At 45.8% G+C, this 22613-nt stretch overlaps 1 protein-coding gene across 1 annotated transcript; it reads right to left on the bottom strand.

Moving 5' to 3' along the window:
- Positions 1-60: 60 nt before the first annotated feature.
- Positions 61-17892, bottom strand: TICRR (TOPBP1 interacting checkpoint and replication regulator). The gene is made up of 22 exons (XM_063412222.1): positions 17139-17892; positions 16319-16592; positions 15470-15711; positions 14972-15215; positions 14338-14473; positions 13505-13647; positions 12648-12860; positions 11848-11996; positions 11049-11143; positions 10597-10690; positions 10349-10428; positions 9773-10009; positions 9255-9351; positions 8972-9044; positions 8147-8287; positions 7557-7647; positions 6971-7032; positions 6044-6199; positions 5149-5306; positions 2649-4944; positions 1359-1463; positions 61-1021 (listed from the first exon to the last, which is right to left on the bottom strand). The coding sequence occupies exons 1-22, from the start codon at positions 17784-17786 to the stop codon at positions 903-905; spliced, it is 5853 nt and encodes a 1950-aa protein (XP_063268292.1). The 5' UTR covers positions 17787-17892; the 3' UTR covers positions 61-902.
- Between the last annotated feature and the right edge of the window lie 4721 nt (positions 17893-22613).

Genomic DNA, 22613 nt, shown 5'->3' with positions numbered 1-22613 from the left:
GGAAAAAATTCAGCCCTTCCACTATTATGCACAATTTTAGCCCCTCGTAGGCTACATCTCAGGCACTGAACCACAGCTCCTGCTCTCATAATAGGGTTAGAACACAAATGTGTCACATGCAGCCGTTTAATCCATGACTCAGTTTGGTAAAGAGTAGTCTTGAAACTGTCATTTCCAGTTATTCCATCCAAGTTTTACTTCTCAAGGACATTTCCCTGGCCAATTCTCTCTGGCTCACTGCAAGTTTGCAGAAAAGGACAATGAAGTAATTCCATCAGCATCTGCTTATCGAGCACTAGCCAGGAGCGGATACACCAAACCATTCATGATCTACAAAGATGTTCTCAGTTAAATTATCTTTCCCCTTTTCTGTACTCCTGGCACTTCACTACTTAATTAATCCACTTGTTATTTTCCCACTAAGCTGTGGCAAACTGGAGGCAATTAACAGAGGGATCCATTTAGTATCAGGACAAGACACAGCAGGAGCACGCAGCTTGTTCTGTACCCATTCGCCTCCAGCCTCCTCCTTCCTGCAGCCCCCATCCCTCAAGCCAAAGACAGATTTTGGATTAAAGGACACAGTGAAAATTCATATCAGTTTATTTTACAAGAAAGCTGTAGAAAAGTGACAGTTCTCCCTCCTGACTTGGAAGAATTGGACTTTCACTGCAGAACTCACTCTAAGCTTCCTCTAGCAGAAAAACCAAGCTAGGCTTTGAATGGATGGAAAAAACCATACATTTTTAGAGTGGTCCTTATTTCTACTGCCATGAGCTTGCATCCAGTTTCCTACCAACACAAAGCAGCTCCAGTCAAGCACCAAATACCAGTCTTTGTTAAAAGGTTTGTTGTACAGCTGGGATAATACAAAGTTTCCCATGCTGGCCTGGCTCTAAACTTCAGCTGAGCAGCTTTTTCCGTGAGTAAGTCCTGCTAAAGCGATGCCTCCTGGAAGCCATGATGTGCAATGGAGACATCTCCTGGCTGGCAGTCATTTGGACAGCATCAGATTCCTCTTCTACAAAAACAAAAACATGAAAGCCAAATTTACCAGAACTCACTGGTGATTTCAAGAAGCCAAATAAATGGAGATGACAAAAACTGGAAGCTGCAGTTAACAGGTAGCTAGCTACTCTCTCTTCAGTGCTACCTCTGCTTCCCAACTTCCCAGTTCATGCCAAGTTTCTTGTAAGCATGTGAGATTGAGACACTGAACACAGCAGTGGCAGATACAGTCGCAGGTTTTCTGCCCAAAGCCCAACCCCCAGCACAGCACGATTTTGTTCTTACTAGCTGGAGGCAAGCAGAGAGCACAGGCAGTCTGCTCGAGCCCAGCTCTCCTCACTGGTGCTTACCTCGAACACGCTTTCTCCGCGTCGGCGGTGGGGACAGCAGTGGAGACTGGGTCAGGGCTAGAAGGCTGCTGGCAGAAAGCCCACCCTTCAAGGGTGGAGTGGAGCCTGGAGAAGCACAGTGAGATGCTGCAGCAAAACCACTCAACAACTCAAATGTTAAGTCTCACACACAGCCTTTAAGCTACCTCAAAACTGACATTAGTATAAGTGATGCTTTGAGTTTATCTAAAACAAACTCAAGGCTGTCACAGTGGTGTTTTGGCTTTTGAGAAAGGTAAATGGCAGTTTAGAATCAGCTCTTAGCACATTTAATTTTCTTAGCAGAAAAATCACTTCACTTGCATTAAACACAGGTAATTCATATTTCCTGGAAGAAAACTGTTACAACCACAATGACCTAGAAATACAAACACAAGGTCTGTAGAACAGAACGTCTCTTACAGGATCATCTTAAGGCTAAGCACTGCTATTATTTCATAGTCCTGAATATGGATTAATGTTGCTTCAAGGTTTCACCTTTTTTCTGTGATAATGTTGAGTAAGACACTGCCTCTGTGTACAAATCTTTCCTTGCAAGAGAAAACAGACGCCAAAGCTTAGTGCAATGACTATAGAACAACACCTGCCACAGCCCTCCTGTAATTTCTGCAACAATAGTGGATAAAGTATTTGAAATTCACAAGGCCTTGTTTACAGAGCTGAACAGCCTCTTTCACCAAGGTTAGCTGAACCCTCTGTACCCACAGCAAAAGCAAAGAGGCAGCTTAAAGCTATGCACTTACTGATACATTATTGCTAGCAAGGGAATAATTTCTGGGAGCACTTTCAACTGGCCCACCACCACGGGCAGACAACTGGAGCACCACAACACCAACTAACCCCACCAACACTCCAGCCTGAAGCACTGAAGCAGCCAAGCTTTACACTTAAAATTGTTGGCTTCAGAGCTGGATGCTGGGCAGAAGCTAGAGTGGCATCAACACAAACCTGAAGAAATCACCAGCTGGATGCAACTGGAATCCTCTTTCCTTAAGTTCTCAAACTCCTTTTAGTTCCTCTAGCCTCCTGCTCTTTCATATTTCTCTGATCTCTCTTCCATCATTAATACTTCTCATATCCAGTCTGCTTATCCACACAACTACCTTCCATGTCATCTACAAGCCACTCCCCTTTCACCTCACTCTCCTTCAGATAATTAGACAGAAAACAGTTGTGTTCTTGTTTTAATCTAAGCCCCATTTTTAACCACATCTGAATATCAATGGAGTGTCTTTCATGCCATTTAATTACCTGACAAAAGGAAGACATCATCATCTCCAAGACTACTGTGCTGCTCCAGTGTTTTGAGAGCACATGCTCCTGGTTTCTCAGGAAGTACAGAGTCTGTCCTTGATTTACTTCTGTTGCCCTCATCTGTGGAAAAGCCAGTGAGATCCAAGCTGCCCCTATCAGTATGTGATCTCTTGGCACCGTGATTCTCTTCCTTTTCTGGTGACAGGTAAGTAAAGACCCGCTTCCGAGATTTCAAGCCAAAAGTTCCCATGGCAGAGTTCTCATCAGGCTTAGGTTCAGAGTCACTAGGAGATGCCTGATCCTGGAGCCTGCAAATCCCTTCCAGTTCAAATTCCCCAAGAGTATTTGATACTTTGCTGCTGCAGTGTTCTGTGATTCTCATCGTTCTCTCTCTGCCTGCTGACACCCGTGTCTGGTCATCAGCACTCCTCTCGCTCTGACCACAGCTCACAGTAGCAGTGCTGCCTGCTGCTCTCTTTTTCCGAGGCCAGTCATTGATGGCATCAGGAGTGGTCTTCCCCTTCTGCTTTGGAGAAGGTGTCTGGAGAACTCCTGCATCCAATGGGAATGGGGAGGTGACAGTAGAGGCACAGCTTGTTGGGGTGTATGACTGGCATATGTAGGTCTGTCCTGCACCTTTCCCAGGTGTACTATGGAAAGAACGGCAGCAGGATGGAGAAACACAGGCAGCTGCTAGTTTTCCTGGGTGCTTGCTGCACCATGTCATAGCAAAATCACTGAAGGGGCTCTCTCCTCCCCTGGCTTTGCTGGCACTTGCTTCAGGCTGAACTTCCAACGATGAGCAAGAGCCAATTTTCTTAATGCGAAGCTTGGGCAGGCCTGAAGCTTGCATTTCAATCTCCACCTCGTACGTCGGCGGGCTGGCACAAGGAGGTTTGCAGTGACTTTCAGGAGTGGAGAACTTGGCTACGACCTGGGGCTCCCCCATGCGTGCCGCAGCCTCCCGCTGCCGCCTGTCTGCAGTGCAGCGCAAGGAATAGGCGGGAGGGGACTTCTGCATAGGAGGAGAGGTATTCAGGGCAAACCTGGAGCGTCTCTGGAGGCTTGGAGCCTTCAGTCCCATATATTCTTCCCTCAGCAGAGTTCTTGCTTCCAAGTCATCACTAGCTGTTTGCAAATCACTTAGGAAGGACTCACAGGCGTTTGCACTGCAGTTCTCCCCCTTAACTGATGGCTCACAGTCTCTCTCAGCATTCTGCGCATGTCCCTGCCCTCCAGCAAAAGGCTTTGGAGACAAATGGTTTTCCAAGTTTTCCAAGTCCTGCCTTGAAGGAGACTTTTGAGACACTCTATCCATCTGTTTACTTTTCTCCAATACAGAATTATTTTCAGGAACTTGGGAGTGATGAAGCTGAAGGCTTTCTACAGAACAGTTACCACCACTGTCATGACGAGTGTCCCCATTTTCTCTAAGTGTTGCACACGTGAGGCTCTCTGCTGTAGAACCTGGCTCACGTTTGGCCTGCTTGGGTGTGTGAAGCAGGGACCTCAGTGAAGTGCCAGTAATACCTGGAGTCTTTTGAGAAGATGGTTTAGATGCACCAGGTTCCCAGTCAGACTCCCTAGGCTGCGTGTGGGAAGCAGAGCAGCTTGTCACAGCGTTTGTGGAACTTTCACGGACTGGAGAACTGCAGAGAGGCTCTGGCCTCACAGCAAGCTGAGGTATTTCTGTATTCAGTGGGCTGGTACATAACTTTGAACCTGGATCTTCAAGTTTCCTCGGTGTCCTTTTAGGTGTTTGAGATAACTGCACCAACTGCACCTGAATTTCCTTTGTGAGGATTTGCCTGCGAGCACTAACTGGAGATGCTAATTTTGAGAGGTATCTCAAGGAACGTCTTGGAGTCTGAAGTTCTGTAAAACACCTTCCTTGAGTGGCAGAGGGGGAAGAAGAAGCAGTTGGATTTGAATCTATTGGAGGTAATACAGAGGCATTAAGCCCTGTGAACCCTTCACGTTTTGGTGTTTGCAAGCCAGGCTCTTTGCAAGGAGGGGAAAGTGTTAGTGCAGCACAACAGTCCTCAGCAGTTACTTGCAGTAGTTGAACCCTCTTGCTGTCAGTTAGTGCAGATGGAGACTTGATCCTTTGTTCAGGAGGAGAAAAGTACTTTCCCAAACATTTAGCTACAGACTGCTTAGCTGCTGGACTTTTGCCAGGTGTTTTCTCCAGCTTCTGTGGCGTTCTGTGGACAAAGCGAGGCGATCTCCTTGGGAGTTTACTGGCAGAATTTAGTGCCTTCTGGGCAAATTTATGAGGTGTTTTTCTAGGAGTCTGCAGGGGAAAAATAATAAATTAAAGAATCATGCTTGTTCTACTCCAGGAGTATTATCTATCCCATCTTCATATTTACTTCCCAAGTTTTGAAACATAAAAACCCCATCGGATGAGACTTAATGAACACTAAATATAAGATGCTGATGAATGGAGGAGAAAATGAGGATGGGAAGAAAGAGAAAGGGAGGTGACTGTTTCTACCTGACATGAGGGAAGCTCCTCTAAGTGTAAGGAATCTTTTCTTGTTCTCCTCCTTCCAGGTGAGTGCTTCACTGCAGGACTACACATGTCAATGACTGCACCAAAGAAAAACCTCTTGGGAGTCTGGACAGGGGGGCTCTCTGAATGCTGGTTAAGGCCTATAACATGGAACAGTACAATTTAACCACTACAAAGTTAATGTGCAATTGTCTGAATCATGTCAGATGTATGGAAAAATAGTGTAAAAAGCTCATATCCCTAGCATGCTCTTTTCTAGCCAAGTGTTAAAGCTTCACCAGAATTATTGTTATTTCCCATTATGAAATTAATATCCATCTCTAGAAAGAGTGCTCCAATGGTAAAAAAAGATACAAAATACCTCGGCCTCTTATTCTATTTTTAGCTTATAGCTTTAGATAGTTCTGGTTCATGACTAAGGATTCTAATAAGTAGAATATAAAGAACTAAGTGTCACCATTTTTAGCTGATAATCCTACTGAGAAAGCCTGCAAAGAAGATCCCATCAGTCATTGCTTTATGCTGCCACAGAGCAGACTGAAAGTAAGCTATAGGATTTCTGTCCCATATTTTACAAGGATTTCACTGCATTTAAGGAATGCAGACTGACAATCAGTGGTATTCTGTTAGATGGGCCTGACTGGTTTGTTAAGTTGGCAGTGAATTCATCACAGAAATAGCTGCCTCACCACCCTCAAAATTCAGATTACCAATTAAAAAATAATTACTGAGGATGAATTTCTCTCTACAGAAGGTATTACATGACAGCTCTTAGCTTCTTACAGTCTCTTGTAGAGCCAAATCAAATCAAACTCAGTGCTATCCATGCCAGCTTTTTAGATCAGCAGTATCAGTCTGCTCAAATCCCACTCATTACCTTCTACATCCTGCAGTTTACAGCTCTCCTTTTCTTGTCCCTGGTGGAGGTGTGGTAAATTTTTTGAGCTGGGCTGTGTAGTGGAATAGAAAGCACCAGAGCAGGTCCTATTCAAAGACAGCTGTTTGATGCGTGGGCTTCTTCTCAAACCCGCTTCTGAAAAGGCAAGGACATTGGAGACTGAGCCTTCTTTCCCCCTCAGCAATGGGCACATCATCAGGAACAGTTCACAACTGCAAGGAACATGCTCTCAGAAGAAACTTCTCTACAGATACCTATCTCACCCAGGAAGGCAAGCAGGTAAAGAAAAGATTCCGTTTTCTTGAGGATTTGGAATATTTATGCATACAAATCTCCTTCTAAAGTATGATGCCCCTTCTCTAACTCACTCCTCTTCAGCACTTATATGGAAAGGAATCCTAGAAAAGCCACGTTTAATGCAAGTTACATCCAAGTTAAAAGATGGGTTAATGCTCTTGGTCTCTCTTTGCTAGCAATTTCATTTTCCTGCTTGCCCAGACATGCTGGTTTTTCTTCCCTTCTAGGAAAAAGGAACAGCAGTAGCCAACATAAGAGACACTCCCTGAAGCCAGGTGGCTTCTGTTACAGCAGAAATCAGAGCAGGGTCACAGCACAACATGGTGAAGTTACATTAAAAATAAGCACGTATTGGTTTGACAGTAATCATAGCAGCTCAGAATCTTGTTCACTCTTCAATTCCTTCACGTTTTTTCATTTAAAAGACTATCTACCTCTCTTTCTTAACTTCTACTGTACAGAGTTGTTAAAGCAGTGAGCAGCAAGTGGTTCTGTGGGAACAGAACAGTACAACACCCTTGGACTGACTTCTCATGAATTTACCAAATCAAAGCACACTCATGAGCTATGACATGGCCAAACCTCCTTTAATGAAAAATCAGTGCTTACCATATATGGCCTTCTCTGGAGATTCTTCTACAACACCAGTGTCACAACCTGGATCAGAAGACCTTGAGAAACAACAGACATTTTGGGCTTAGCATACTGAGCACATTTAGAGAACTGAAGTTGCCACAGAGACTGAAAAGCAGTGCTCTATTCTACACCAATATATTGCTTTGTGGGCTACTCTAAGTGAGCAATTAGTGAGCACCTTGCCTCTATTGACATGTAATTAAGTATGGGTAGCTCCTCAGATGTACAGGTAACAGTTCTACATAAAATAAAATGCTACAATCCAGCCTGGACTCCACAAAATACAGCAGGAGCCTTTTCTTCAGAAGCCCTTGAATCAACAACTGAACCTAAACAGACATTAGTTGCAGGAATTAAAGCAGCCTGACTTACATGATGAAGCAAGCAGTATTTCCCCCCATTTAAGCAATGGCATTTAGCCTCCACTGGTTCTTTTACTGCCTGAAGTGAAGATCATCTTTGACCACAACGATACCTGGTAATTCTGCTCATAGCCATTAATTAGGTATCCCTTAATTAGACAGCCAGTACTTACTGAAGAAATTCAGAAAGAACTCACCGGCCTTTGATCTGCTTGTGTAGGAGTCTCCTGGACACCTGCTTATGGAGTGGTGTTTCTGCAACTCTCTTGGTCAACAACTTGCGATGATCTAAAAATCATGTAAGAGCTATAACATCACACAATTATAAAGCACTTGGAACAAATAAATAAATACAGTTTTGTACAGGCTTAAGCTTACAAATGACAGTCAATGTAAAATCTCTGTGCTGTCTCCCAGCACTCACAAGCTATCATTATTTCAGTCCAGTGTCTACATCTCCCTCCTACTTCCTCAATATTATTAATAGTACCATGTCAGACATAGTTAACCTACTGAGATAATTTAATTCTTCATCTTTGTTTCACAGATCCTTTTTTAATCAAGCATTTTTAACTTTGGTTTTCTTTATGAGATATACAGAATTCAGTAAAAACAGGTTTCAGTTTCAACACCATCATTATTCACCCTCCAAACACCACAGCAATGACCTCCTTTTATCCTTTATTAAAAACAGATCATAACTGTTTCATAGAACTGAGAATGCAAAAATAGGAATTTTAGCAAAAGCTCTTCCACAACAATCCTACATGTGCAAGTTATAGCCTACCTTTGTTGCCCTCACTGGTGCATTTGTATTTTAGGCCTTCCACAGCAGATACTGACTGGCTTCTAAGCATCTTTTTCAGTGACCTTTTTGATGGTGAAATTATCTCTTCATTGAAGAGATTCCTCCTTACCTTTGTAACCTCTGCGAGGCAAGAGAAGTAAGAAAAAGATCAAATCAGAAGGAAAAGCAGAAGAAAAAGAAAGAAAAAAATACAAAGGTAATTTTGTCAGGTCACTAGGGAAAGAACAATATACCAACATGGGAAGACAATTTTTTAGAGGCTAAAAAGCTTTGAAAAGTTGTTTTTTCTGCTACTGGAACATGTCCTCCTCTAAATCCATTCCAACCTTCTCTTCTGAATTTGTATTATTTGCATTATTCCAGCAATAAGCTACAAGCAGATGCCATAGCAGAAAAAGCAGACAGTCAGTGCCCCACGTGGAACATTAGGTGCACTACAAAATCTCAGCCAAAGCACATCTTGAGAACACACGTGAGATTTATTTTTATGAAGTATTTGTGGGGATTTATCCTATTTTCAGATATAGTTCGTTCTTGTCCCCATTTTCTTTTCAGGACAGAGAAGATGGAAATAATTTCAAGAGTCAAGGTTTTCTTTTGAGGACACAAAATTTAAGTTTTCTGCGTATGAGTACACAGAATACCACGTATTTTTTTCCCCTCAAAGTTTTTGCACAACTCAGCAAAACCTCCTTCAGATTTCCAGTATGCCTCAGCATAATTTCATCATGGCTCAGTAAAATTTACAGGGACAGCATGTGCTGAAGATGCACCTTTCCATGATCAAGCCAGAAGTCAAAATACCTTGCACTGCCTCTTTCTGCAACAAAGGCATCTGCTGGGACTTCTCAGTGGCAAGGTAAGAACGCGAGTTCTCCTGAAACAAAAAAGAAATTGGCCTCAGGAGCAGAACAATGTTATGTTTGAGTATTAACTATAAGCTCTGAACCACACATTATTTCAATTTGTCCTTGGAAACAATTTGATCTTTGTACAGCTGATACAAGACACACTAAGGGAATATAGAGTAAGAGTTTCTGCACTCAAGCATCACAACTCTCACACAATCCTTCTGGATGAGTTTTACCTTTCTGATGTGGTTCTTGGCTACTTTGGGAATCTCAATTTGACGCAAGTTCTGCGGTGCTTCTGTCATGCTCCTATGTCTGGTTAACACGTGATTCCTTTAGAACATACACAAAAATTAAGTTAAAATAAGATCAAAAGCACAGTTACAACCTACTGAAAATTAAACTTAGGTGTGACTGAAGAGATAGGAAGTGTATACCTAAATTCAAATTGCAAACTGCATTGCTACCTCACTTACTACAACACTGGGATATGATTTGCAATATAAAAGCTGTTCCTAAGGATGGTACTGGAATTCATTCACAATTTGCTAATATGAACACAGAATCCCCAACACACATCTCCAGTATATCACTTCTAACTTTAACAATACAGATCAGCTATTGCACAGCATAACATGCTTCTCCTCTCATGGAAGTTGCTTCTGAAATCTACTTTAGCATACGATACCAATACAGAACAGAGATTGTATTTCTTATAATCAACAAAAAGCTGCCTCCTGTTTGGAATTACTACCTTCTCTTCTTGGCAGATCTGGTGCGCAGCTCCTCCAGCTGATCGCTCTCAGTGCAAACAGCGCTGGGAGTTAGGACAGATGACAGAGAGGGAGGAAGGCCTGGAGATTTGCTATCCAGAGTCATAGAGTCATCACTGAAGAAGTCTGAAGGCAGAACAGATGCCAGCTTCGGAGGTATTTGTGTACCCAGACCATAATAAATATCTCCAAGGGTCTTCGGTATAGAATTCATATACCTGGAGCACCAGAGAGAACCCACATGAAATACACCCCTTCTCAAAACTGTTGGTATTTCAAACCCAAGGTGTGTACCAAATCCTTGTTCTTACATGTCAATTAAAAAAAAAAAAAAAAAAAAAGAAACTGAATATCAACTGGTTTTTTTTTAATTAGTTCACTTGCTTATCAGCTACTTTTTCTTTAACCAAAATATAAGCGTAGTAAAGAGAACACATCTAAATTTCTGAGAATTACAGATGCAGTAAATCAAAGCTGTTGATTGCTCTCTACTAATAGACAACATCCAACCCAAACCATAGTCCCCAGCAACACATAAGCCATGCTAAAGAACTTACAATTCTAATATTTCCTCTAGAAACTTTGTAAGATAGGCTGGGTCTTCAGTCAGACATAAAATCCGCAGCATATCTGTCACCTGGAAGAAAAAGTCAGGTGGCAAAATGGATTAAGGTGTGACAGCTGCAGCACCAGATATTTTAGTAAGGAATATAAAGTGTTAGTGGAAAAATCAAAGGAAAAGCAGGTTCCAGGCCCGCATTTGTAGTGCCATGCAGAAACACAACCTGGTTTATACTTGACTTGCCTCTTCTAACAGCTGCTCCATTTCCTCAGCGTTGCTTTGCAGCGAAGGGCACTGAAGGCACAACTCAAGGCGCAAAAATACCTGAAGTCGGCACCTAAGGAAACAAGTAATTATCCACCACCTCTTTTTCTAATGGAAACAGCAGATTTACTGCAAAAGGTGTGCTCAAAAAAGCAATGGGAAGGGAAGTGGTTCCTTTTGACAGCAAAATTTAGTTAGCATTTCATTTTGGTGGCAAGGGAGATGCCTCATTCCAGATATAGGCTGCAGTGCTTATCACACAGCATGGGTATATTTGCACTTAATAAAATTATTCTACTGCAACCAGAGATTGCCCTTGAAATATTTGCCCCATGTAAATACTTTTCCAGTTGTACAAAAAAGCCACCATTAAAAACTGCTAACCAACTCCACAGTATCTCAGAAGCTGAAGTTAATACAGTGTCTCATACTCTCTGACTTTGGTCTCCTTCTGTGAGCCATGCTGTTGTCTAAGCATTTTGCTGGTCTTCAGGAGATGGTTTCTGACTCTTCCCACACAGGCCACCTGCAGACACAATGACAGCAAAAAACTTCAAAACTGCTCCCTGTTCTCCAGTTATCCCTCCAACCTATTCTTTTGGAAACACAGCTTTTTCCTTTTCTCTCAAGGAAACAAATTACTTTTCCTTTTAGTAGCAAAGTTATGTCATAGAACGACATAGAACAACTTAGATTTGAAATCACACAGGTCTCTTGCAGTTTCAGGCCTTCTTCACTCTGGATCCACTTTGGATTTGTCTCTCAGTGTTTTTGTTAAATTAATCACAGGTCTCCCAGTTTTGGTTTCAGATTATTGTAAGCCTATAGATAGTGCTAAAGAAATACCTTGAACGATTTCTCCTTCCTGGCAAAGCCAGGCCTAGGTTTGCCATGTAATGCAAAAACAAAAGATGCACTTTCTTTAAATTACGGTTTACAATAAATGTATTTTTTAAATACTGTCTTTGAAATTAGAATTTGTAAGGAGGTCAATGTAAAGAAAAGACATCTTGCAACATTTAGTAAAGTTCTAAACTGATAACTGAACTGGATTTTTCTACATTCTTTACAAGCATCCAGTTTTTCAACATTGAGTCCTCACATATAGAGGCAGTCAGTGACCATGGTGCAACTCCACATAAAACTTTAGGGAACATGAAGGAGAGGTAGCCCAAAATAGTAAAAATTCCTCCAGATCAGTAACAACCCTGCCCACATGCTCTTACCTACCTCTTTCTCTTTGGCATCTTGTATTTTCAAGAACCTTTTAATGGCCATGATCATATTCTGGGCGCACTCAGATGACGGAATTCCCTCAGCAACAGCCTTTTGGTAGCTTGCAGTCAAGTGGGACTGCAGCTCCTCCTCTGTTTGGAAGTCTGGAAGGAAATGGTCTCCATTACCTAAATGCATGTTCACCACACCTCAGTAATAAAATACTCACCCCAGCTGAAGCAGGGAACAGAGGAGGTAACAGTAAATATTGCCTCCAGCAATGATGCATCAAGACCACAGCACACTTAACAGAGGCAGTCCCAAGTGCAGGCCCATGACCTATTTAAAGCTAAATCAATCCTATAATCAACAAAGTTTGCTTAAGGTCAGCAAACTTTCAGGCTACTGTAGCAGTCAAGAAATGCCCTTTACTTCTGCCTAATTAGTAAATATGACTATTTCCAGTTATACCTTGATGAGTACTTCCCTCAATTTGTTGCTTAAAAAAAAATTTAAAAGTAAATCCTTACTGTTTTTTTCAGATGGATACAAGACAAGAAACTAACCCCAGAAGCAGCTGTAACACTAGTTTGTAAAGAGTCAGAAACTAAATGGCAGAAGGATGGGAAAAAATGTCTTCAGCCATGCTGAAGATAGAGAAACTCAAACACTGATCTGCTCCTTGGTACTGAATACTCCATTATTCTCCTTTGCTTTCCTCTCCATAAAAAAATCCTCTGTGACTCCTATATCAGGATATAAAGAGTTAATATGGGATATATCAGGACAGAAAGATAACAGGACTTATTACACACCAATTGATATTTTAAGTGCTTTTGCCTTTCCTTCCACCTTTTCATCCAATCTTTTTGCTGAAAGCTTCTGTGGAACTTTCTCATTCACTGCCGGTGGCACAGCATCAGGTTGAAACTTCTGAGCTTTGACATTCAGTCTTGCTGCATTGAGCATCTGCAGGGATCTGGGCATGGTCTTCATCTTCTGCCTAACTGGAGTTCGAGGAACCCCACCTGCAATGCCAGAAGAAAGAGTTCTACCATCAGGCACACTCCATCCAGGGTAGAGAACAACACTGAATTCTGTATTGCTGTGAACTTAGTAACCTCCTAGAGGAAAACATGGCCCAGAAGTTTGCTATGGCCCGAAATATTGCTATTTCCTCATAAAATCAACATATAGGCAGTGTACTTCTCCAAATAAAAAGCCAGGTGCATATTGCTCTCCATAAGAACTTACTTAGGTTTAATCAGAAGTTATATATAGGCAGCAATCTTATGTCACAGAAATAGAAACAGCTGAGAGAGCAGGACTTGCAGGTACATGAGGCTAGGGTACAGTCAACTGTGGTTAGTGTAGAGAAACGCAATGATTAAACTCTTCTAGAAGGAAGAGTTTTATTTCTCTAACTAGAACAAAATTGAGAGGTTGCAATATTTACTAGTAGTTGGAGCAGTCCCTGTTTTAACAGCTAATTAAACTGCAGAGCTCTGCATGCTGCTTTTAACAGCTCTGTCAGTCCCTGCATAGCCTTGAATTACAACAATTAGGGTTCTACTACAGGGCAAACCTAATACTAATAAGTAAATGAGATTGTCCCTAAATAAAAAAAGTAAGTCTAAAGCATGCTATTACTTAAGTGTACAGATCTACATACGTCTTTTTTTGTTATTTCCTGATCCAGCTGCAGCAGAGGTTTCACTGCGTTTTCTCTGGTACAGCTCAGACAGACTTTCTGAAAGCTCCACATCAGATTGGTGTGCATCATCCTTCCCGTTAGCACAAGGAACCTGCAGGAGCCTATATGAAAGAACAATACTGTTATCAAAGAAAAAAGGTGGCAGTAGGAGGCATATCCTTCTTCCCTGTGGACAGAAACAAGGTTTTTCTAGATTCTAGTCTGCAGCAACACAGTGTAAGTAGCACACACTAGTAACTCTTCCAGCACCTGTTCCCCAGCACACTTAGGAGATGCAGAAAACCCATACCCTCTTAAAATGCTGGAAACGAGCATTATATTAATGTACAATGGATATGGCACTGACCTGTAACACACAACTAAATGAGCAGCTTTGTGCTTTCTAACCTATCCTGAATTAGGCTCTTTTGCTTCACTCAGCAAGCCCTTTGAAGAAAGTATGCTTATTTATTCCAAATAAACACCAACTGTGAGAACACAGCCACATCTTCACCATCCCATCAAAGCTGAAGTTTGTCATTTCACAAGTAGCTTAAGATCATTTTAAGTGACCTTTATAACTCCTGAAAATAGCAAGATTTTAATCCATGCAAACTGACACCCAAACATCCTGTTCCCAGTTTCTTTTGTCCATATACCCCACCAAGAGAAAAGTCACCAGTAAACTGAGTTCAGAAATAAAAGCAGTAGAGAGGCACTTAATTCTAGAACTCCAAGCAATGCTACAGCCATACTCCCTTAATAGGAAGCAGAAATCCTTGATTATTGCACAGAGACATTCAGAAAAATACCTGAATGACTCCATCAGATCCGAGCTTGCTCCACAAGCATTGGATGCAGGGTACCAGGCTTCCAGCACTGAAGGATGCCAGCCCCCTGAATGGGACAGCTCCCGCTGCACCCACTCTGGCACTGGAGTTTCTTCTCCTGTAAGCAGACACACACAAATTAGAAATGCTGAACTAAGTGGCAGAAGGTCACAACCTTCCCAGAAGCTCCAAGACAGAGGTTCCCAAACCTTTGATCCTGGAGAGACAATTTCATAGTCAATACATCAAAAGATGAGGAGTTTAACACAAAACACACATGTAATAGCAGCCTCCTTGCTGCAGTCCCACCCAAAGCCTTTACTGGCCAGGGATGGCCCATGTGACACATTTTAGGAAGCCTCTTTCTAAAAGCATGTCCTCAGGCTGTGCTTTATCTGCAAGCTAATGGAAATTAACACTCTGTCCATAAAACAGAAAGCTACATTTATACAGATTTCTTTCTGCATCACATCTCAAGACCTTAGCTACAGATGACACAACAAACAAGTCCCAAAAGGGAGACTCCTCAAGGAGAAAATCATTAACTTTACAGTTTTTCCACTGCAGATCTGGAGATGATCAAAAGATGGTGAGTTCTGCATTTTCTGACACCTACCCAGACTGGCCAGAGAATCTTCCACTGACATGTCAATTTTACTCAACACACTATTCACAGTCTCTGGCAGGTGAGTAGCACAGTTTTGGGAAGAGTCTTCCACTACAGCTCCTTCAAGGCTGCATCCCTGAATTTCAGCAGTCTTCTCAGGACCAAGCACAGTCAGAACTGCAGCATCCTCAGAAAGTGGAGACAGAACAGCAGTGCAGGGGCACCAAGTTTTAGACAGAGATACCTCAGCAAGCTGCATTTTAAAAGAAAAAAAAAGGAGAAAAGAATAGTTTACATTATCTAGAAATACAGAGGCCTAAGCAGCACAGGTACTTTACAGGCAGCTTATAGAGTTACGTGATCTCAAAAAAAGGTTCTAAATTTAGCTTCAAATGAGCAATTTGCAGTTCAGTGTCTATTACTGTCTTCACAACATGATACTGCCAACCCTTTTGTCACAGCTCATTTCAGAGCATGTATTAGTTCAAGGCAAAGAGGAAGATTTACCATGTGCAGCCCTTCAGCCACCAGACTCCTCAACAGCTGATGAAACAGAGACCTGTTACACTCTCCCTGCTCAGCCTGTGAGCTCTGCAGTATCCAGCTCTCTGTGAGGAAGTGGCCAGCCTGTGCCAGGCTCCAACCCATCAGGCTTCCTTTCACGACAATGCTGACTGGACACTGCAGTTGTCTTTGGCTCATGGCAAGAGGTTCCAAGATCACAGCACAGCTTTCCTGCTTCTTCCCTCCTGTGCAAGGATAGGATAAAGAAAAAGTCTGAAAGCAAGTAAAAAAAGTTTTTCCATCAAGGTGAAGAGAACATCAAAGAGAATATCAATGTAAACTTCAACGTCAAAAAAGTGAGTTCCAAGATTAAACAGGCAATAGACTCTACAGTGTGTTACAGAACTGACCTCCTTCCCATGCCCTCAAGGAGCTGAATGCATGGAAAGACCTGTAAAGAAAGACCACATGCATACTGCGGGCTGCTTTACAGCTAATCTGTTTGCTTTGGAAGGGGTTTTTAATCTGTGTTCTTATTTTAGCTAAATTGAATAATTGTATGAGAAAAAGGAGTACACCTCTATAAGGTGGGACCAGCAAGAGCTCCTCAGCCAAACTTCTAGAAGCATGGAAGACTGAAAAGGCTAAATCAGAAATGTAAGCTAACAGTTCTCATATCAGAAGAAGCAGAGCACAAACAGAACTTTAGAAGAAAACCAAAACACCAAGGCTTTTAAATATCTGAAGTTACTTCTACACACAGTATTCACAAAGGAAACTCATCCGGGATCCTGCATGAGAGATCAGTTACTAACATGCACATCTATATTTTTCTCTCTTTTTTTTTATTACCAGGCATGCTGAGAAACAACGTTCCTTCCTGCTGGGGAAACACTGATCGATACAGGGAAGGCCTGGAGAACAAACAGTTCAAAGTGGCGTCCAGGGGCAGGAGCGTGGCCCAGGGCACAGGGAACCCGCGGTCTCCAAGGGAGCCGGGAGCAGCAGCTGCCCCGGGGTGACTCAGACACTGCACCAAGGCTTCAGCCGGCAAAATGGTGCCTCCCATCTGAGAAATCACCTCAAACATCGTCCAGTAGCCACCATGATCTGGGCATTCGATCAGCTGAAATAAAAGTAACAGAGAGGTCTCAAGTTAAGGTTGGCAGTGAGAGAGTTTTCATGCAAGCAAATAATGACTGCACTTTTTCAGAAAAGCTGGCATATGAAACATATCCATAGCATTTAAACACAGTGTTTTCTAAGTGTTTTTATGAACTTTATCAGCCTTCATAGGACCCTAACAAAGTAAATACTATTCCCAGCGAATTAAAAGCTAGCAATATTTTCAAGCTATTTTTTTTAAATCTGGTATCTACACACCTGAGCTATCAGGATGCTTATCTGCAATTCTGAAGAGCTGTAACCCCCTCAAAATCAAAGCACAAGGCATCCCATCAATAAACACCGTGCAGCTACCCCACTGCAGATGTATCTCAGTCTCCACGTGGATAATTCCATTCCAGATTTCAGTCCCTTGCTGAGGATTATGCGGTAGTACGTGAACCTTGGCGTGGTTCCCTACCACCCAAAGATTACTTATGCCAGAAAGCCGCGTGGCAGATACCCCGCTAGTGCTACAGCTGAAAGCTGTGCGGCGTGACCTCGTTACCTGAGCCCAGTCGGCAGTGTCCACCCAGAACAGGGTGATTTTCTGTTCCACAAGCAGCTCCTGGACACTCTTGGGAAGGAGTTTCTCCGCCAGCTCCTGCGCCGTGGGCGGCTCCCCAGGGGAGGAGGGGGCGTCATTCCCCGACACGAACTGCCGGAGCTCCCTCCGCGAGTGCGGGCAGTGGGAGAACAGGAACACGGCGTTCACGAAGCCCTCGGGCGGCGCCTCCGGGGGCTCTCGGGCGGCCAGCCCCGTCCTGCGGCTCCTGCGGGGCGGCTTGGCGGGGGACGCGATCTCCGGGCGGTCCCACTGGAAGTCGAGCAGGGTCTCCTTGAGCCCGCTGTGCGTGAGGGCGGCGCGCGGCGCGGGGCCGGGCAGGGCGGCGGGGGCCCGTGCCCCGAGCCGCTCCGCCAGCTCCTCCTCGAACCGCTCCCAGGCGCGGGGGCCCGGCGGGCGGAACCCGCCGCCCCGCGAGGCGCCGCCGCGGCCGCCGAGCGAGTCGAAGAAGCGGAAGGCCCAGCGGAGGCGGGAGAGGCCGAAGCGGCAGCCCAGGAGGGTGAGGAGGCGGAGGGCGCCGCGCTGGAGCCGCTGGCGGCGCGCGGGGCCCGCGGTATCCAGCAGGAACACGGCGCTGTGCGAGCACGACATGGCGCGGGCCCCTCACGCCGCCGCCGCCATCGCCCGCCCGGTACGGCCGCTCGCGCCCTCGCCTAGCGCGGGCCCCCATTGGCTGCCGCGGAGCGCCCGCCGCGCCCACTCCCCGCGACTCCTTCTCCCATTGGCGGAGAGCGGGGAGCGGGAGGGCGGAGCGACGAGACGGCGAGAGGGGTGCTCGCTACTGATTGGCCGGCCGCGCGGAGAGCGCTGCCATTCCATTGGCGGAAGGGTAGTGACGTCAAAAAGGGCGTGGCCAGAGCGCGGACCAAGCCGATTGGGCGCCGCCACTGGTTTAAAATTTAAAGCCGGCAGGGCGGGAGGGCGGTGACGTCACTGGGTGTGCGGTATGACGTCACCGGGGCGGGGCGGTGGCTCCCGTCGGGCACCGGGGGGACCCCGGGGCTACCCCGGGGCTGGGCCGCGACACCGGCCCGGCCCTGCCCGCCCTGCAGGGGTAGGAGCCCGGGCAGGCTCCGCCAGCGCCGCTAGAGGTCCACGCCTGCCCGCACACCGGCACCTCCCCACGCCCGCCACCGCCCGCGGGCAGGAGGAACAGGGACAGCGGCAGACAGAGCCTGCCCTGAGGGTCCTGCCGACACGGCACCCTCCTCCCCGAGCCTCCCTGGAGGACAGCAGGGACAGCCCACGGCCCGTAGGGGTAAAATTCAGATTGAAATTCAGATTACATAGTACAAAAAAAAAAAAAATTACTATTCGGGTGATCAGGCATTGAAATAGGTTGGGCAGGGAAGTCGTGGAATCACCATCCCTGGGAGGTGCTCAAGAGGCGTCTTGGTCTGGCGCTGGGTGATGTGGTTTAGGGGTTGCAGTGATAATGCTCTTTTGATGGTTACACTTGATTGTAAAGGTCTCTTCCAAATTACGTATTTGGACGATTCTATGCAAAGGTGTAGAGTCAGGGCACCTGGACAGGGGCTGACACTTGTGGAAGACAAAGACCCTGGGTTGTCATCAGCTGCCTTGCCCAGGAGCATCTCCTCCCGGCAGGACTGGAAGCACATCTTGCCCTTGGTGTCTGTGGTCAAGGTGAGATCACACTGGATAATGGCAGAGGAATCCCCACAGAGCAGAGCCACCCAGAGGTCCGCTCCACCCTCGCCTCCAGAGCTTGAATGCCCCAGCCCAAACCAGTGTCACCAGCAGCCAGTCGTATTTATAGAGCAACAAAGGCAAGCGGGCACTGAACCGCCCATTGGGCTCTGCTGGTGCCATGAACACAAGGGGGTTTAATGAGCTGGAACCAGGAGTGGATCCACTCGCGTGGGCAGGAGTAACCTGCCACCAAGAGCAAGACAAGGACAATAGGTCTCTCTGGAAAAGTGCAGAGGGCAGCCTGCAGCCTTGGGGTGTGAGCTCCCTTCTGGCTGGACATCTCTTGCTGCTTGACATCGCTCTGCTGTTGGAGCCCTGAAGAAGAGCCAACCACACCATGTCACTGCCATTGTCCAGCTCTGGCATCCATCCCAGCAGTCTGCTGAGGACACGTAGCAGAGTGTGACCAAAACCTGCCTTATCACAGTCCACCTGGGACCCAAAACAAACCCAGGGCAAAGGAGAGTTTCCCAGAAAAGTCTGACAGCTTCCAACACAGGAACTGCTGCTAGCTACCCAAACTCCTTCTCCTTTCCTGCCCACTACAGTGTATTTGCTCTGGAAGCCTATCCAGCTCTTGGGAAAGCCAGCAGAGGTGTTGGCTGAGCCCAGGTGATGTGTTTCCCACTGTGGCAGCCAGAGCTGCTCACACCTCTGCTTCTTGTGCTGTCCCATGTTTGTGCTGCTTACACAGACATTTGCCCTCTCTGCCTGCTCCACAAGGACACCAACTTCCCTCTCTTGGGCTCTTTCTGGACAATCATTTACTTGCTGATAAATGCTGTTTCTTGAAAGGAAGGAGAGGGCACAAGAAAAATAATTTGTGAATTTGGCTCACATGTGGTTGTCACTTTGATCCAGATAAGATTTTTTTTAACTTAAAAAAGTCTCACTTTATTTTGTCCTTTTCCAACATTTATCTCCAAGGGATACTTAATGGCGGGGGCTGAAAAAAGGGATGAGAAAGCCCAGACCTAAATGAACCGTTTGATCTCCCCTCATACCACTGCTCTGTCCTGCCCCAGTGGAAAGTTTGCCTTTCTGCTGAGCCAGCCTGAAAGAAAGTTTTGTTTTGTATCGACTCAGATGCTTTGCTTTCAGGTCACTCCTCAAGGACCTGCACAAGCAGAAGTCACTTTTGATGCTGGGCAATGCCAGAGTCTCACTTGTGCTGCATCAAGGCTTCCAAGACTCTCCAAATCCTCATTCTCGTGTCTCTTCTCCACCCCATGTGCCCAAAGACTACTGGTAATGGCTGCTTTGACCACTGATGCTGGGGAGCACCCATTCCCTCCTATCCAGGGTGAAGCTGCCCCAAGGCCTCCAGGCAAGAGGGAAATGTGCTTTAGATTTTGTCTCTACATCTTCAAATATTTTTAGTGCTCATAAAAGTGAGAAATTTGGTGAGATCCAGCTGAGACCAGTCCTGTACAACCCTCACCTAAAGTAACTAAGATCTGGACACTGTCAGACCTGGTCCCACATCTCTTAAGCAGAAAGGCAAATGTTCCTTCTCCCTCAGCATCATACCAGTGATTTTTGGGGAAACCTTGCAGCTCTTACAGGTGCTGGACATAATGGGCAAAATTCTGTGGTGGAGCAAGTTCACATCAGCCTGAAGTTTCCAACAGGACATTTAATTACCTTAATATTTGTGACTGAGGCATGGTGAAGCCTACCCTGTGTGTCCTACCACACAGCTGGGTACCTTGTAGGGTGGATGCAGTGGTGGTCTAACCCATCATAGGAAGTGCTCTGCCAGCACTGCTGCACACACACGTGCTGGCACAGCCCCACCAGCTTTCCCAGTGTTATCCTGGCCCTGGAAAGGAGCCTGGAGAGAAGCTGGTCCTTTAATGGGCTCTCACAGCACGGACAGCCAGTGGAGCATGCCAGCCCTGATGGGACTGCAGTGACAAAGTGCTGATCTGCAGGCTGATAAGGAGGGGTAGCACCAGGCAGTGCAGCAAGGTGAGACTATCAGGCCAGCAGAAAAGCCATTAGCCTTTGTTCCTGGCCTCCACACATGGGGAGAGGGGCTGGGGGCAGCAGATGGGGCAGAACTGCAGCCTCTGGGGGCTGCACAAGGGCTTTGCAAGCTGCTTTTCTGGAGACCCTGCCATTTCAGTAATGCCATAGATTAGAAAAGCTCTGCAGTTACTCTTTTGCTGGAGTAATCACAGAGTGTTGCTGCTGGTGGCTACATTACCTAAGTAAGTTCCCTTTTGTTTTAAAATGTACTGCCTTTTTCCAGGTATCTGAGGGCTGCTGTAGGGCAGGGCAGAACACTGGTCTTACCACGTAGTTGGCACGAGAACATGCAACTGTCAACAGCAATTAAAGATCAAGTATTGTTTGGGGATTTCAGCTTCTTTCTAGCTAAAGATCTTTTTGTGTCCTGGTGTGTACAGCTGAGACAGCCCTGCAGAAACCCTGTGTAATGGGAGACCCAGAAACACACCCTGAGCAGCATTGCCTGAGGGGGAGCTCGTCCTTCAGACAACAGCAATATGCACCTGCTTTAGGTGTCCCCAAAAAGTGACCCCAGTCACATGGAGCTCTGCTCATGCAGGGTAAGGGCTGAGGCAGATGGGCTTCTCTCTTCTTCCCAACTCTGTCTCTACCCTGCTGCCTGCACAGGGTTCAAATGAGGTTGGAGAATGATTTTGTGTGGCCGTCAGTCTCTTCAAGACCATCCACAGCATTTTTCTGCCATCTGTCATTTTGAGAAGAAAGCACACAAGAAAAAATAATAAACTCAAATTATTGCCTAATCAACACCAAAATCAGTGCTGCTTGCTCAGCCTGCGGGCCACAATTAGATGCCATCAGCAAATTTGGGCAGCTTGCCTGGGCTGCAGTCTTTCATCTCTTGAAGACTGACAGGCAACCCAGAGATCTGCAGGCAGAGGAGGGAGCTGGGATCCATTTGAAGGACTTGCCCAGCTCTTTGGGGAAAGCGGACATAATTCAAAACCGTAGGAAAATGGAGTTTTGTGTTTATGCTTGTTAATTAAAAGAAAACCATACCAGAGGAGGGGATGTTGAGGCCTCCAGCATCATCTTACAATATTGCCCTGGTTATGCAGCCCCAGGTCAGTTTGCCTTGCCAGGAGGATGCTCTGGGTAAATCACTTTGGGAAATCATGGAACATGTGTCACTTGAACATCCTTACAGCCTTGGCAGGGCCATTACGTGTCTGTGCACTCATGTAGGATCTTGGTATCTGGTTTGAAGTGCACACCTTCCTCTTCCTCCTGTTCTGCACCTCAGCTGCTTTTCCAAAAGCCAAGAGCTGGAGCAAAGGGCACCCTGCCTTCACCCACGGTGCCAGCTGGGTAAGGACAATCTCAGAGCTGGGGAGAGGGTGAGGGGAGCACCCAGAGCCAGGAGGGAGGGGACAGCAGGGACCAGGGGCAAGGAAAGGGTGTGGGACTGGGCAGAGCAGGGGGCTGGACACTCTGGTTCCACTCCCCAGTCACATCTGCTGGTCCCCGTGGAGGCAGGGCTCAAAGGTGTTCAGAACAGCTCGGAGGAAAGGTGTTGAAGCCTGTCCCTCCTCCCAGGGAGGAAGGTGGGTTAGAGGAACAATCCTGCTGAAGCTCCAGGGCTCTGAAACGTGATCCTGCCAGAGGCACCTCCCTGGGCCCCACCTCGCCCTCTCCGACCGATATATGTGAGGGGCCTGGGGCGGGTGTGGGGAC

This window comes from Prinia subflava, chromosome 15, assembly GCF_021018805.1.
Source record: "Prinia subflava isolate CZ2003 ecotype Zambia chromosome 15, Cam_Psub_1.2, whole genome shotgun sequence".
Lineage (NCBI taxonomy): Eukaryota > Metazoa > Chordata > Aves > Passeriformes > Cisticolidae > Prinia > Prinia subflava.
This window is presented reverse-complemented; position numbering and strand designations above follow the sequence as displayed.

Bases quoted from the DNA above. Each gene is read 5' to 3' on its own strand.
- TICRR (XM_063412222.1), bottom strand. From the start codon at position 17,786: ATGTCGTGCTCGCACAGCGCCGTGTTCCTGCTGGATACCGCGGGCCCC. The intron at 13,648-14,337 runs GTATTTTTCTGA...TCTTTCATATAG, and splicing joins GATCTGATGGAGTCATTCAG to GCTCCTGCAGGTTCCTTGTG. The intron at 8,288-8,971 runs GTATTTTGACTT...CTTGCCTCGCAG, and splicing joins GCAGAAAGAGGCAGTGCAAG to AGGTTACAAAGGTAAGGAGG.